Below are 17268 nucleotides of genomic sequence, written 5' to 3' on the forward strand. Positions count from 1 at the left end.
CCATGAGCTTAGAATTGTTATTTTGCATCGTACAGAGGGTCAAAAGAGTTTTTCCAAAAGGCTTTTTGGAAAGAGTAATGATGGGACTTCATCGTAGTGTACCCAAAATTCATTTTGTTACATAAGCAAATGTTGTAATGTTTATTGAAGTTACGTTTACAGATTGTTGTTTTTTCGAAAATTGGGTCTAAAATAAATTTTTAAGGCTTAGGGTAACAGGCCTTTCTTTGCCTTTTAACTCTTAGGTACTAGCAGTACTTATAAAAAAATTGAACTGTTACCGAGTATCCTACATTAAAAAAAAGACCGCCAAATTGCAAGATTTTTAAAATGGCTCATTTTTGGTGCCCAAAAACCACATGTGAGACAGGTGACAAAAGTCTGGAATTGTTACAGCAGTTAGTACTTTCTATGTACTTTAAAACCATATAAAATTTATTTTGTTACTCAGTGGGGTTGAGCAATAATGAAGTCATCTAAATCGCTAAAAACACCGTTCTTTGTAATGGTGAACAATTATCAAAAAATTCACAGCACGTATTTTTTCAGATAATAATGCAGGCCTACTAAACAAAATATTTTAATATGTCTGTAATGAGGTAGCTTATATTCTAGAAAGTTTGTTACTTAAAGTATGACTCACATCGCCTTACATGTTTAAACACGAAATCATAAATGATTGTGTAATCCTGAATGTAACATTGTAGGAGACTCAGTTTCTGTTTTGATTTCAATGTGATATGTTGCTTTGTTGCTAGGTTAATAGTGTGGTTAAGTAATGTACCCTTGTTTATAAAGTAATTTTATTAGCAGTGAACTTCTCTTTTATGCAATATCTTTTATTTTTAATTTTAACTGTAGAGAAACTGGGATAAGACAAAGTGAGGTGCAATTGGAGTTTTATAATTTATACTAATTGTATTGTTATTGTAAGAATCCTTGCATTTTATAAAAACGGATTATGGAGTGTTCAATTGGCAATCACACTGAAACAGTATGTCACAAATTGACTTACAATAGATCTTCAATATTGTACGATATTTTAGAGTTTACTGAACAGCAAATAACATTGATCTTTAAGAAGTGGTTATACTAAAACAAAAAATATCTGTACTTTTCATAAAACCGAATATTAAGATAAATATTTTCATATTAATGGGAAAAGTTGCTCTGACCCATTTAGCTGTTACGCTAAACCAGTTAAGAAATCTCTTCGAGAAATATTTTTTACACTTTCAACAAGCAATCCAAATTTAAAATTAATTCCTGGCAGAGCACTTTGTACAAAATTTTTTAAACAAAATACAAAAACCAAAAGATGACACAGAAAGCAAACCGGAATGTCAAGATATATTTGAGCCTCAATGTGTTATTAGTCGAGTCGATGAATAAAGCTTGTTCAGCATTTGGAATTTCCTCCGTAAAGGGGGTCGGCCAGGGAACTTCTTTCTTTTTCCATCTTTTTCTTCTGCTTCTCCAGGTGGTGGTCGACAACGAATTAAAAGTTATTTCTTTCGTTCGCTCTTTTATAGGCGTCTGTGAGTGGTGGGGCCACTGTGGTGGAAGAGTTGCGTGTTCAGCTAGCTTGGTGGGGTGTTTCGCTTGCCCAGACACGTATGTATTATACTTGTACTTTGCCGACATCTGAGTGACTTGCGTTGTGCTCACCGATATGAAGCTCGGCATGTATGTGGCAACAGAATAAAAAGTCCGTAAACAAATTACAATAAGAAAAATAAGTTTGAGTAATATTGCTGTATAGTTGTATAGAATAAAGTGTTTAAAAAATTTAAATGACTTCAGACTACACACGAAAAGATCAAATAATACTATGTAATTCTTTTAATTTTTATTCTTTTAATGGGAGCATGACAGGGCAAAAGTTGAAAAAAATTGGTTTTTGATTTTCACGCCATGATGTTCTCTGTTTATTTCTGAGTGATTACATATGACTATTTTGCTTGTACGTTAAAAATAAATATTATTACAAGCTTTTTTTGTGAGTTACTGGTGGACAAAAATTTGGCTGATTTTTCATGAAGTAATTTTTATGTAAATAAATAATTTTTTTTTTGTTACTTTATATACAAAATGTATTTCATTGTTCGTTTGCTAGAACGAAGTCCAGTTTTTATAGTTTATTAGGTCTGTCGGTTAACTCACTAGTTTGGTCTAGTGGTGAATGCATCTTCATAAATCAGCTGATTTTGAAGAGAGTTCTAACATTCAAATCCTAGTAAAGGCAGTTACTTTTATATGGATTTGAATACTAGATCGAAGATACTGGTGTTCATTGGTGGTTGGGTTTCAGTTAACCACACATCTCAGAAATGGTTGACCTGAGACTGTACAAGACTACACTTCACTTATACTTATATATTATCCAAAAATTCTGTAACATTACATCACATTAAAGCATTTCTCATTTTTTGTAAAAAAATGTGAGCCAATCTCTTACCCACAATATATGATCATTGAACACTACAAAATATAATTTACTCGCTTTGGTATTAAATTAACATTAACATGGTTGCTTATATAGACTGATTAAAAACAGTTACACAAACATCTTGACAAAAAAAAAAGTTTCACCAGAACATTTTTAGCTCAGGAAATTAAACATATGCACTAACATTCAGTCAAATATATAAGCAAATTTGTAGGTAATGTAAAAAGTAGCTTCTTCATTCTGCTCAGTACAGTAATAGTTTAGTATACATTACAACACTGTGAAAGAGAAAATTCTGATGGTAACCTTTTGCACATCATGTACTTTCTGCCTTGGTGAGATTGACAGGTACGGTAGGAATATTCTATCTTGAAATTGTGTTATACCCGGGTAGAAAGATATAAAATGCAGTAATATCCCTGTAAGATGAATATATTCAAGTATTTTGTGCAGATTTGTAAAGTTATAGTGAGTGATGATAAATTATTCCAATTTACTCATAAGCAATGCTAAATAACTAGGGTAGCATTTAAAGTACTATTTTCTGTGCACACTCATTACTGTTTATTGAAATGTGTAACAAGTGCCTGCCTTCTGTCAAGAAGTTAATCATTCAATGAGTTAATGCAAAGCTAATGTGCGTGCTCTCTGGACTGTAGCTCCATTACTGCAGGATTAAGTAATCTTAATTTAACTGAACATACCTTTAGCATATTACTAATAAAATGATTCTTAAGGTTTATTCTCAGTTAATTAGTTTATTCATTTCTCTTAAAATGTTTATATATACAGCTTCAGTTTGCACTCACTGTAAATGTAAAAATTTATTTATTTATTTACATAGTAACAACAGGCTTATGCTCTCTTACAGTTACTTTTTTCTTGATGTTATCGCCACATAAGCTTGAAGCTTGTGAATAGTAAATGGGAGTGGAATTTTGTAGAGAATGAAAAATGCCATGCCTGACTGGGATTAAAGCCCAGAACCTCCGAATGAAAGACCAAGACACTACCCCTTGTGCCACAGAGGCCAGAAATTTGAAAACCAGTAACTTTTATAATGATGGTTGTATAATTTTATCTTATTTAGAATTTTAACAAGAATTAAAAAAAAGAAATTCAGTATACTGATTGATGTCTGCATAATTAAACTGTTTGGTTTGTTCTGTTGTAGAGTTTTGGTTGAAGAAGAATCAAAAAAGAAAATAAACTTTAATAATTATTTGACTGAAGAAGAAGTGAAAGCCGGTTTAGAAAATAAAACTTTATTTGAGGTATGATATTATAAAGTACTGCTTTTCTGTTTCACTAAATAAGTCAAGGTATAAAAGTTAATTTTTATTTATTGTCCTTTGTTCCTTAAGAAAAAAGAGAATGATGTTTTTACAAGTAAAAGTTTACAATATATGAGTTTGTATGTAGACATCATGCATCATTAAACAAGTATTATCAAAAACTAAATCACCGATACAAGGAAATGTTTGAAAATCATTTATAAAAATATGACGCTTAAAACTAAATGGCTCTTTGGTTATATTAAACAGACTATTGCCAGCAGACATTATAGAAAAATATATACATAAATTAAAATATTAATGAATATTAATTTATAAATTAAAAACAAAATATTAATATACATAATAAATAGAAGTTAGACAGTTGAGAATTTACTTTCAATAATGATGAAGAAACATAATTGTTTAATAGGGAGCTGATGTTTATTAGCTTTTTAGAGATATAAATTTATTAAAAATCTTTTGTGAAAGTTTTTTTTTATATGGTTACTTCCTCCTGCCTTATATTATATTATTGGCAAGGTTTGATTGTATAAAGTTTATCCAATTTCTGAATTTCTTCAGGTAAATTCCTATCCAACAGAGGCATGTATTAGATCATGATGAGTTATCTGTGTTAGAAGTTTCAGTGGTTTAGATATTTTTATGCTAAATTTGGAGTTTCTATTGGGGTTGTCTAAAGCACGGTTTTTTCTGTATACATATTTTTGACTTTTTCTAAAAAATGCTGTTAGAAATATCAGTTTTTTTAGTGTTTCATGAGTTTTGTTTATTTGACAATTTACATTTCATTATTAGGTGGATTTCATAAAAAGCTACCTACTGTAATGGGTACCCGATTCGACTTCTGGAAAATTTTGACATATGTTCTTGTGTGACATCCTGCAGACCCCAAAACCACCATCAGTTCAAAAGTTTATATATATATATTTAACTTTCTTGTGGACAAGATAACTGCCGTAATTTTGCACCAATCACTTTCAAATTGATACATAAAATATAATGACCCAAAATCTTGGTTGAGTTCATTAATGGGCAAAATCAGACTATGGGATGGAAATGGCAGGGGACTTTTTTGAAAAAACCAAATATCGCTATAACTCTGTTATTAAATAAAATATTGAATTTGTTTAAATTTTGGATAAGGGCCTAAAACTTATCTAAGTAAAGTTTTTTGATATCTCCAACCATTGACCCAGGGGGTGGAAAAAATGGGGTTTCTAAGACAAAAAAAATCATACCTTCCTTAATAGGCACAGTATCGAATCTGTGTAAAGTGGTTGTTATTTCTCTAAACATTACCTAAAACTTTTATGTGAAACAATTTTTGATATGACCAACCCTTACAGCAAGGGATGATCAAAATGTTGCTGGAATTGTAAGAAGATGGGGTTTGTCCTGTGATAAACATGTGAAACCTTTTTCACATGCAACCATTGCCATATTGAGTAAATTTGAAATTTTTCTTAACTTTAAGTTGAAAATATTTTTTATCCCCTTATTAGCATCGGTGAATCTACCTTCGCCTTCCAGGATGCTGAAGGGATTTTTTAAAATTTTTTTTATAAATGTGTGTGTGTAGACTCACACACACACACACACACACACACACACACACACACACACACACACACACACACACACACACACACACACACACACACACACACACACACACACACACACACACACACACACTTGTACACAATTGCAGTAGTCTACTTATGATGATTGTTTTATGATTATAAAATCGGTAATATAAATTTATAAGGTGTTAGTGTGTGAAAACTGGCAAGTCTGACTGGAATTCAAACCCAGGACCTCTGGACGAAAGGCCAAGATGCTACCATTCTGCCACAGAGATTGAAATCTATCTACAACAATGGTTAAAATTTACGTTATCTAACAAAATACAAAAAAAATATTAACCTTTTTCTTGTAAACATAGTAAAAAAAATACTCAAGTTTACTGTCTAAACTTTATCCCATTTTAGATAGTAAATTTTACGTAAAAAATTTTGTTTTCTTATTTTCCCATTGTATTTCAATAATTGTTTAGCATTACTATATCTTGATTTATCATGACATACTGCTGGGTATATTATTTTTATAGTTATATTATTTGTTAGTAAATTAAATTGTTAATTGTTATATACAATGTAATTTTTTATAATTACTAATTGCTTAGGTCATTCATTTTTTTTTCTTTATTTTAACTAAATCAGGCATACAACATTTTAAAATGATGTATAAATGATTACTGATTATAAGAAGTCACTGTTTTTGATAAATAAATTAGAATAGCTATGATATGAAATTCAAATATGGTATTCATTAGTGCAGTGTATATACTTCTTTTTTTTTACTAAGGTTTATAAAAAGTGAATGTACAAAAATAATGTGGGGAATTAAATCAACTATTTTTATGAAGGCTGTATATAAAATTAAAAATTTTATGTATTCTAAAAAGTAAATATTGATTAAACGTTTCACAATTTCCTCTAAGCATCATTCTGATTTCACACAACAAAAATATCCTTTAAAGAATATTCTTTAACAACAGCATGATTACCATTCTCTTCTGTAAATGGTATTAAATAAACCATAAAATCAATTATGCCACTGTAAATTTATTTTTACTTATTTATCTGAATGCAAATTTATATAATAACTTAATTTCTTAGATATCTAGTTACGTGAAGGTATAATCATTGAATGGATAAGAACAACATGAATAACATTGATAAGATACATGATAAGAACAACATTTAAAAACACAGTAAATGTGACTAATTTTTTTTAAATAATAAAATACAAATACCTGGTATGTAGTACCTGGATTTCCACTTGCAATCTGTCATAAATAACATACATTTCCATCTGAAACAATGGACAAAATAGAGTGAGGAATAGGCATACGTGTTTATATATTGGAAAAATTGTAGCCAGCATTATGTTACTTATAAAAGATTATGTCAATGCAAACCATTAAAACTTACAATCTTTTAATATACAATAGTAAAAAAACTATTTTTTACTTCTAAAATACTCAAAAAATTATGCAAATACAATTCAAAGAACTAATTGTGACTAAAAAATAAAACTCATAAAATCATTGCTAAATTATTTTTTAGATATTACTTTTTTTAACATTTTCTCAGTAAATGAGAAAAAAGAACAAATATACATACAAAATATTATTGGGATATAACTACTTATAGAACTCTCATATAAATGAGCCTTTAACTTTTTTCATTTTATGATTAAAACTTTGAAAACTTGTTTCAAATAGAAACAGGTCAAAAACTCTTGGAATAACTATCATGTTGGTGTTTCAAAATTATTGAATTTAATGCAGTTTTTTTTTTTAACTGCAAAATAATAATTATATAATATATCTTGTTTAAAATTGTGTAAGAAATAATCCACAAGGTGCTGGGACATAGGCTCTTGCTGCATTATACTCATGCAAGGGAGGTAAGTATAGTTACTCATTTTTTCAATTAGAAAACATCCAAGAGATATTTCTTAAAATTTTTAGTTCACTTATTTTTAAGTTATTCTTCCAACAGTCAGCAGTAATGTACTCAACTGCTGCTAGTCTGTTCAAAAATGTAGTCTGCTACAATTACTATTTTGAGATATAGATTAAAATTCTACTGTATTAGATATTTTCCTTAGGCTATTTATTACTTTTTGCCATTTTCATATGTTTTACAGAATTTGATGTAGTTTCTATGCTTTAAGTTAATTATGCTAGAAAAACATTTTAGGATTGCATTTGATGACCTTAAATGGTAGAAAATCCATACCACCAAGATCTTTGCTAAAGTCCTTTTGAGACGGTTAGCAGCAAGTTTTCCTGATCATTTAAAATGTGTCACAAAAAATATCCTTCCAGATGTGAAAATCTAAGGGTAATGTGGTGTTTACAATCAAAAACCTTTAAAAAGGTAAAAAGTAAAAGTTCATTGGAAAATAAGAAAATTGTATGCAGAATTATGAATTAATGAAGTATGGGAAACAAATGTTATAAAAAACTGTCTGTAAAACTCATAAAGATTCACTATTGATTGATTACAAAGTTCATTTGGAGAGCTCTTGAACACAAAATTGTTGATTTTAGATACAAAAAAATTCTACTGGATGGATTCCTCATAACGGCTGTTTGAAAAAGAATAGAAAAAGCCAGTGAGAGCAGCCTTAACATTTCTCAGTTGATGTAAATCAGAGGGCATATGTTTCTTAATCATACTGATACTTACTGGTGTTAAGAAACTATATGTCATAAAATTACTGCAATAAATACCACCAGTAAAAGTGTACAGTCGAGGAAATCCTTTAACACCAAAGAAAGTTGAGCAAACTAAGCACACAAAAAGTGACGGCTTGTGTTTTCTGAGACAAAAAAGGCCCTCTTATTCATTCAGTTTAAGAATAATCTCACAGCCTTACATGAAATACTTAACAGGCTCCATTTAGTAAAAACAAATTATGCAGCCTTTTATCAAACAGCATTGTTTTTTCCTGATTAAACTTGTCTGCAATAACTCAAGAGCTGCTTCAGAAGTTTGATCAGGAAGTATTCAAGAACCCATCATATAACTCTTGTCTGCTTCCAGCACTTCTTACACATTTAAATGAGACTGCATTGCTTTTATTGATTATTTTACTTTTAAAATAATACTTTATAATCTTTAACTGTTTGCTTATATTAACAAGAAATGGACTCACCAACTGTGTAAATTTGTGAATTATGTTCAGTTAGTTATAATTAATATTTAACTACTGGTAGTATGACTATTATTGTTGATGTTAACCTGTCGATATTAAAATTTGTAATACACTAAAGGTATAGGTTAGATTGGCAGGTACACTTGCAGTTCAGCAGGTATCTGCTTGTACGTGTGCAATGATTGTTCATAAATAATAAGAAATTTCATTTCTTGTATATCAACTGTTTTGATTGTTGATTGTTTACATTAATATTGTGCACATATAGGTGAAACATAGGCACATTAGTAAAATGGATATGATCCAGCACATCACATAGTATTTTCAACAAAAAAGGATAATTTTCTGATAATTTTTGTGGTTGAGAAAACTAAATGCTTTTCTTGTTTTCAAAAATATCAGTATTACTCAAATTTGAAAGCAGCACCATCCTCAACACTTTTGATTATATATGCTCTCCTGGTTTCATAAAATTTATGTGTAATGTTGTTGATTTACTGGGAATTGCAGTTGGGAAATTTTAACCAAAACTAAACCTTCACGTATACAAAATAAGTCTATATATGATACTTTACAGCACAAAGGAAAGATATGGATATGACACTAGTGCATAATAAGGATATGTAGAGTGCTTGATGTGCAGCTAACTGATTACATTGTTCCCATCTTACAAATAGATGGTTTTTAATTTACCTTGTGTGCATAAGTTTTTATAATCTCATTCTAAGAGTTATGTCTCTTTTGTATTTTATAGTTTACTTCTTTTTGTAACATAATTGTGTAAAGAAGCCTGCTTGTAATAAATAAGCATTCAAAAACATTGAATTATTGGTTATTTTATATGGTAATACTTTTATCGCCTTCCAGATGCATTTATACTTATTAATAGCTGTATATATTTCATTTATATGGATAAGATATAAGTTTATTTTTAAATTTATCAAATTGTATTTGTTTTAGGGATATTTCCGGATCAATAGAAAGAATAATAGTCTGGCGTATGTTATAACGGTCAGTGAAGTTGCAGAAAATTATTGAATTTTTTACTCTTTCTTTTTCTATTTAGCCTTCTGTTTATTGATTTTTTTTACTGAAATAGGTAATGTGAATAGCATTTTTACTGTACAGACAATTTCTCTTATAATAATAATAATTCTATGATTGCTTGTATATAACAGATCAAAAATTGTATGCTTAACTGCAGCATATAAAACATAAAGGAATAATAGTAAAATAAAATATAATAAAATAATAATATAAAACATGAAGGTATAATAAATTTAGTTAATTTAAATGAATATTGAAGTTTTCATCCAAAAATTAGAGAAATCTATGCTGTTATTGATAATAAGTGCAAAATTCAAAATGTATGATTTTATCGATTGAAGTAAGTTTAACAGAAATATTGGAATGAATTTATCTTATATTGTGTACTATTATACAAGTATAAAGGCTGTGTAATCAGCCAAGTTCAAGTTCATAAGTACCTAGGTGTTTTGTTTGATGAGAAGTTGTTGTTTAGCTATCAGATTAGGCAAGTAGTGGTGGACGCTGCCTCTGTATGCACAAGCTTACAAGGATTGCTTGAAAGGATTACAGGCTGTTGGGCCATCATTTGTACATGGTGTACTGAGGTGTCTTTGAAATTTTGAAAGTATGACCTCTTATACGATGTCCGTTTGGGCGTATAGGTTGTAAAGAAATCAAGTACTTATTCAAAATTTAAGGAGTGCCCAGCACAGAGCTTTAATTGTATGCACTGGTGTTTTTAAAACAATCTCCTACGAGGCTACCACCGTATTGTGAAAGGCTCTCCCAAACGATTTAGTGGTGAAAGTTTGGGTGGTCATGTGGAAATTGCGAAGAGGCTGGGAGGCTGAGGTATTTAGAAGACAGTTTCAAGCCGGGCTTGTACTGGAGTGGTACAGTGATCTCAATGCACCAGTTCTAAATTTCAAACAGTTACCCATCTCCCACCTGCAGAGGAGGCTTTGCAGCCTCGCAATGCAAGCATGGCAGCAAGAATGGCAAGCCACAACTAAGGGAAGATCCTTGTAAAAGTTTATACAGGATTTGGGGATGGTATGCCTCTCCTTCGTTTTTCAGGGCAACGGGAGCCCAAGTACTCTCCAACCTCGTAAATTTAAACCAATATTTATTTTGGTTCTGCCTGGCAGCTGATGAGCTGTGCATCTACTGGAAGGTCAAGTCGAACGAACACATGATGTTCGACTGCCTGGCTGTTGGAGGGGGCAGAACTCAGGCTACTCTGGAACTTAGAGGTCAAGGGGAAAATTGGCCACTCACAAGCGGGGTGAGTCAATGTGGCAAGAGCCACATTGTCGGACCATGTGGGAGTTCCTTGATGCGGTTGCTTTGTTCAACTGACATCAGTAGATTGCCTAAGGGAAAAGAATCCTACCACACTGCTGTAAGAAGCTAACCAAGAGATATGGCTGGCTACCAGCCAGATTAAGGCTCCAAGCGCTCTAATGGTGGACAGGTTTTTGTTGACATTCAGCGACCTAGGTGTGGCAGCGAATTGCTGTCTTTGATGAGATAAATTTAATTATTGATAGTCATATATGTCTTAGTAGTTGATGGGGTGCGCCTACCCATTTTAGTGATATATGACAAGTGGGTGGTGGAACACGCAAGCAAGTGGTATGTGATACCTCGCTTATTCCACTCATGCTTTTAGGTTAGCTCTAGGAGCTAGTTAGGACACTGATCGCTAAACTGATTTGAGGTTCAGTAGCCATTTATGGCACAGACATTCGGTCTTATGCTTTAGGGAGACCAAATGGGGTGGTGGCAGGAGAAATGCTAAGCTAACCAATTATATTGTACACTTGCTGTGTATCTTAAAATGTAATATTTCCCCTATAGTTTATTTTAAAACACAGAACAAATATAATGATTATATTTTGCTGAATTATCTGATTTGATAAAAATAAAATTGTTATAATATTATGAAAGTTATAAAGAATGAATTCAGTAAAATGGTACATTTTGAATTTTAATTTAGACAATATTATTAGCTTATATTACAGTTATTTTTATTATTAGCTTATATTACAGTTGTTTTTATTATTAGTTTATATTGCAGTTGTTTTTAGAACATAGAAAAATTATTACAATAAAAAAATATACATTGCACGATTATATTTGTATATTAAATAATACTATATAAATATTATTATATTAATATTTATATAAATAAATACACCACATTGAGTGATTGAATGTATAGGATTGTGAAATAATTTATATTACTGATTAAACACTTCTTAATTTATCACAAAAAAAGAAACAATTATTCCATTTTTATGTATATCATTTTGTTTAGATTACTATTAAATCGTGATAAGAAATATTGATTTACAGCCATGGAGCTTTTAAATGACAAATATTTGTTTTATTTATGTGTATTTTTTATTCATGATAGTAAAAAATGTTTCTATTTCTACGAGTGAGAATTGCAAAAGAAAAAAAAACATTTTTTCTAAGTAAATAAAAAATCAAACAACTTTAACACATAGTAAATTAAATAAATACACTTAAAAAAATTTTATTTCCTTTAAAAACATCTATCATTTAAAATAATAGGTAAAAAGATAAATGGATATATGTCAGGTATGCTGTAGTTCAGAAATACACCGAATGCATCTGCATAAAAAGATTTGAGGTGTAGTTACAACCTAAAGATTATTTAATGTAATTATGAATTGTGGTAGAAAAATCTGAGGAACAATTTGAAAATTATTTGCACTATTTGATAGTTTCTAGGTACACGTGTATAAATAAATATCAGTTCAGTATCAATTATTCATTAAATCGGTTTACACAGAATTTTTTAAGAGTAGCTGTTAACTACCGTTTCTTTCATCTTACTTTTTGGTTGTAACCGCGTCTGATCATTACTGTAGTACAATGAATTTACTACTTTGATGAACTTTAAAAGTAAATTTTTTGTTAGGTGTCTTTTGCTCAGTCTCCTTCTGGCCTGTTGGAGTTTCATCATTCAATTAATTGATCAGACAAACATTTTAAAGACCTTTTTATTCACCATATTTCATTAGAAGTTTATTCTATTATCATTTTTGGTAATCTTTCATCCTGCATTCAGTAAACATATTGCAGCCACTATACTATTCACATAAGTCGTAATTTTCTCATTTCTTACATTTGATTGGCCTCTTATTCCTCATTTTTTAATCTGTTTCTCTTCAATACACTTAGAACTGAACATAGGATCCCCACAATTTAAAGTGGGTTTCTATTCCTGGCAGTCAGTATCACATTTCGACTTCTGTAAAAGCCAGCTAATATAGTCATTACTTTATATAATTTCATCATGGTGTCTTTTTGCACTTTATTCTTTTTGACCACATATTCATTTCATATGTGGTCGATTTTTGACCATATAAAACATTCAATCTCGTTGTTGACATCTACTTCTGTACGCAATTTTCTTCTGTAAATTACTATCTTTCTTTCAGTTAGTTTGGTAGTGTATCTAAATTCCTCTACCTATGGTCAGTAATTTTTTAACAATTAAAATCTAGTTTAAAGATTTTAATTACATTTTTCTGAGTTTTAAGTACATTATATTTTCACATTAATTAATTAATTTAGTTATTTTTTCTTATTTATATGCTTTTTTTATTTATTAAGTAACATATTTTAAGGTTATTAGTTAAGTAAAGTTAACATTTTATAAAAAGATTTTAGTTTACAAAAAAAAAAAACTAAAGAAAATAATTTTTCTTTTTCAGAAAAAAGAAAAAAAAAAAATTTTCTTAAAAGATCTTTATTCAAGAAATCGAGCTTTAGATGGTGATGTAGTTGTAGTAAAGATCCTTGAAGAAAATGTTGTTAAATCAAATGTATGTATGCATAATATTTCCTTAGTTATTTAAGTTTTATTCTCCAGGCTTTTAAAATCTTAGTTGTTTTTGCGTAATATGTGATCTGCTGAAAAAACCTTAATCATTCTCACTACATCTATGCGTAATTCTTTTTAATCTGCATAGGTTTATGAGTGGAATAATTTGCTAACATTTTCTTCTAACACAAAACTGACAATGGTATGCTGAAATGGTGTAATATTTCTTCATAAAAATAAAATAAAAAAATATTTATCAGTACTTAATTTCAAATATCAAATTTAAGTTCGATTAGAAATACTACCATTTTTTATATATACTATATAACTCTTGCCATGGGCTATTAAAAACATAATTATTTACAAAAGTAAAATTGCATTAGCCCCAAACACTGATATATACATGTAAGCTAGCTATATATATATGTTACGTAGTCAAAATTTCAATCTGTACATTTCATCGAGGATTTAATCCTGAAAACCTGGTTTAATCTATATTAAATTATTATGAAAATATATTTAATTAACTAACATAGTATTTTTAGTTCATAAGTCTTCTTTACCCGTGAATTAATGATCAGTTATTTCTATGGTGGTGTTCAATGCATTTTGCAAATATTATTTTAATAATTAAATTTTAAATATCCATCATTTTATTCGGAAAGATGTGTAGAAAATTACTGAGCTTTTTTTTATTTATTTTTCCCCAATTCATCCAAAATATTTTCAGATTATACAAAAGCAGAATTTTTAATGTTGTTTTTATTTGTCTGCTAGTTTTATAACAGGTATTTATTAAATAAATGGATAAAAAATTTGCAGTGTAATTACAAAACTAAAAATAAATTTTTAGTTTTTGTGAGCTGATCATCAGTAGTGAGCTGATTTCTCACTACTGTGGCAAATTGCAAAATTATTGATTTAAAAGAAATAGTAGAACATGAGCTTTTAATCAATACCAAACCCATGACAATCTAATTTGAAAGAGTAATGAAATTATTTGGTTATTTGTCAAGTGACTGGAATATTTCTGGCAGTACCATTTGAGAAAAAAACTTGGAAAAATCAATAGCTGCCATTCTAATGAGCATATGAAACATAGTCTTCTAGAGAAAGGTTAATGACATCGGATATAGTTTCATTGTGTGCTGTTGGCACACATTGTAGTGGCTAGTAATTGTAGCAGATAATGTTGCATAAAATTACAAAGGGAAAACTACTTGATACATAGCCTTAAGTTACAAGTTAAATTTTGGCCTACAACATGAACATTTCATTGCTTTTCTTTTAATAATTAAATTGAAGTATGTTCATAAGGCTTGGATGGAATGTATTTTTTTCTTTCTTATAATTTTTATATCGTTTGAATAGATTTTTTTTTTTGCTAAAAACATTATATTTGTAAATGCATACACGTACAATATGTGGATTGTATGCTAATTGTATGTATATGTGTTACGTGTGTATATTTGTTGAATTAGTTACTGAATCAGCTGCCATCAAAATATTTTTGTAACTTTTGATTGAATTTGTGATCATTTTTTTATTGTATCATTTATTTTTATTAGTATTCATTACTTTTAATTGTAAATGTAAAAATGTCTGGTATGCATTTATAATTTATTTGTTTGTGATTACAGAATCCTGAGACTGATAATAAAAATAAGATTAGATATGTCTATTTTGGAGAGGTAATTAAAAATATATAATTATATTTTATTGGGATTGATGCATGATGAAAACTGTCTTAAAATAGAATGCAATAGAAAAAACCTTAATAAAATGGATGAAAATGTCTTAAAATAGAAAACTTTTAAGGTACAATATTTAGCAAATCCCTATTGTACTTTTTCCAGCATTATATATCCCCCCCATGGTTTTTATGCTTTTATGAGAAACCTTTTTTGTCATAGCTTAAGTAATTTGAATTTATTTAGCAGGTTGTTTCATTTCTTTTTATTTAGTTTGCTACTGGTCTCTCTGTAGTTTTAAAACTGATCGGATTAAGGCCCAAGATCTGTAAAAAAATTGGTAATCCTGTCATCAATTTAAAATGGCTGTCATTCATTTTATTTTTTTTAGGAGGTTGTAAAAATCATTTGAAATGTACTACTAAATTTGTATTTCAACAAAGTTGAAATACAAAGTTGTATGAATCATATAAATTTTTACAGGTGGGTTGAACTTTAGAATGAGGTAAATAAGTGTAATCATAATTGATTGGGGTTATAAACTCAGCTGTAGAATTCCATGATGCATTACTTCAAGGAGACAGTTGTGGTAGAAAGAATTGCTGAAAATTTTAATGCAAACAGTGATAGAGTTCACTCTTATTCATTACAAACTGAATCTCTGTAAAACATTTGCTAGACGGGTTGCATGCCTTGCAACCCATTGCCTATGTTGGTAAATTGCCTATTTACCAACAGTCATAAAGGCACCTGTGGATAGTGCCTTTGTCTTTCATTTGGAAGATTGAATCCAAGTAAACTCCAGTCAAGCTTGATATTTTTCACACATTTAAAAATCCTTTATTCAGGATGGTAAAAAGTAGGAGGAAGCTGATAGCTGTAATTTGACCTCGCCCTACAGTGACTAAAGAAAATTAATAAATAAATTTGTTGCATTGTGCTTCTCAGATAGACTTATCATTATTGATCATGTGTTTCAAATTTCCATTAATTATAACGATAGTATTTTCGTTGCCCACAAAGCAAAATTTCTGGGTGTTTTATTAGATAACATATTTTCATGGTATGATCAGATTGATCTTTACCTTAATAAAACTCAAAGCTTGTCATTCTTATTAAGTGTTTATTAAATAAGTATCTACATATATTCCTGTATAAAGTATAATATCATCTCTTGGGGATCCTTTCAAAAGTTAGAATAAGTTTTTAAAATACAAAAATGGGCTGTCAGATCATTATCTGGCACTCATAAATGTGAGTTGTTTAGATCAACATTTAGGAAATTGAGTGTATGATTCCATTACAATTTTTAATAAATTGCCGAAGATTTGAAAAATCTTTCCACCAATTTCTTTAAAATACACGTAAAAGATTTTCTTTTACAGAAACAATATCAGTCTATTGATGATTTTTTTTTTAAAACAGTAGTAATTTTTGGAATTCAGTGTATTTTTGGTAACAATATTTCATCTGTTTTTATTTAAATAATTAATGTGGTTATTAATTAAATATATCAATTTTTTTTAATAATTCTCTATTATATTTTTTATATAACGTATTGTTATGTTCCAATCAAAATAAAGATTTATTTCATTGTAAAATTGCTTCTTGTAAGGTTTTTTATCGTCATCATAGTGTTGTAGCTATTTTTGTGTTAGATTAGATTTTATTTGTAATTGAATACTTGCTTTTATGTAATAGGCATCTCTGCATTAATTTCAATTTTTGTGCAATTCCCAAATAAATTAGAGACCTCGGACAGTTTTACCAATACAAAGAGATTGCTGTCCTGCTGATTCCTAATTAAAAATCAACTGCCTTATAAGTAACTAGAAGGTGCTAGTTGATGCTGCAGATTATCCCGAGTCGGACCACTTAGTACCTTGTAAACACTAAATGACCTAATTCTTATGGCATTCTTAAAAATAGGAGTAAAGAAAGGATAATAAAATTGGGTGGAAAGAAGAAGGGGTGTTTAACCCATAAGGGATTTCCTCTGATTACAGTCATTATCAAGATAATCTTGCACAGAACTCAAATGTTTTGGTGTTACTCCAACACATTGTAAAATAATGCTATTTTGTAATTACACAAATAGATTTTTTTATAAAATATTTAGTTATACAGTGTAATTATTATGCAATCACTTGAAACATAATGTCATATTACTGTATTAAGTTTTTCTTTAGATTACTTAGAGGGATTTCTGTT

The 17268-nt window shown here is 29.4% G+C and overlaps 1 protein-coding gene across 1 annotated transcript in view; it reads left to right on the forward strand.

The window, feature by feature from the left end:
• LOC142326962 (DIS3-like exonuclease 2) overlaps positions 1-17268 on the forward strand; it is a 105698-nt gene that overhangs the window by 34127 nt on the left and 54303 nt on the right. The window contains exons 3-6 of the mRNA XM_075369695.1: positions 3624-3723; positions 9439-9489; positions 13257-13367; positions 15007-15057. Of these exons, the coding sequence (XP_075225810.1) occupies positions 3624-3723; positions 9439-9489; positions 13257-13367; positions 15007-15057 (313 nt within the window). The remainder of the gene's footprint in view (positions 1-3623; positions 3724-9438; positions 9490-13256; positions 13368-15006; positions 15058-17268) is intronic.

This window comes from Lycorma delicatula, chromosome 6 (assembly GCF_047948215.1).
Source record: "Lycorma delicatula isolate Av1 chromosome 6, ASM4794821v1, whole genome shotgun sequence".
In the NCBI taxonomy this organism is placed as follows: domain Eukaryota; kingdom Metazoa; phylum Arthropoda; class Insecta; order Hemiptera; family Fulgoridae; genus Lycorma; species Lycorma delicatula.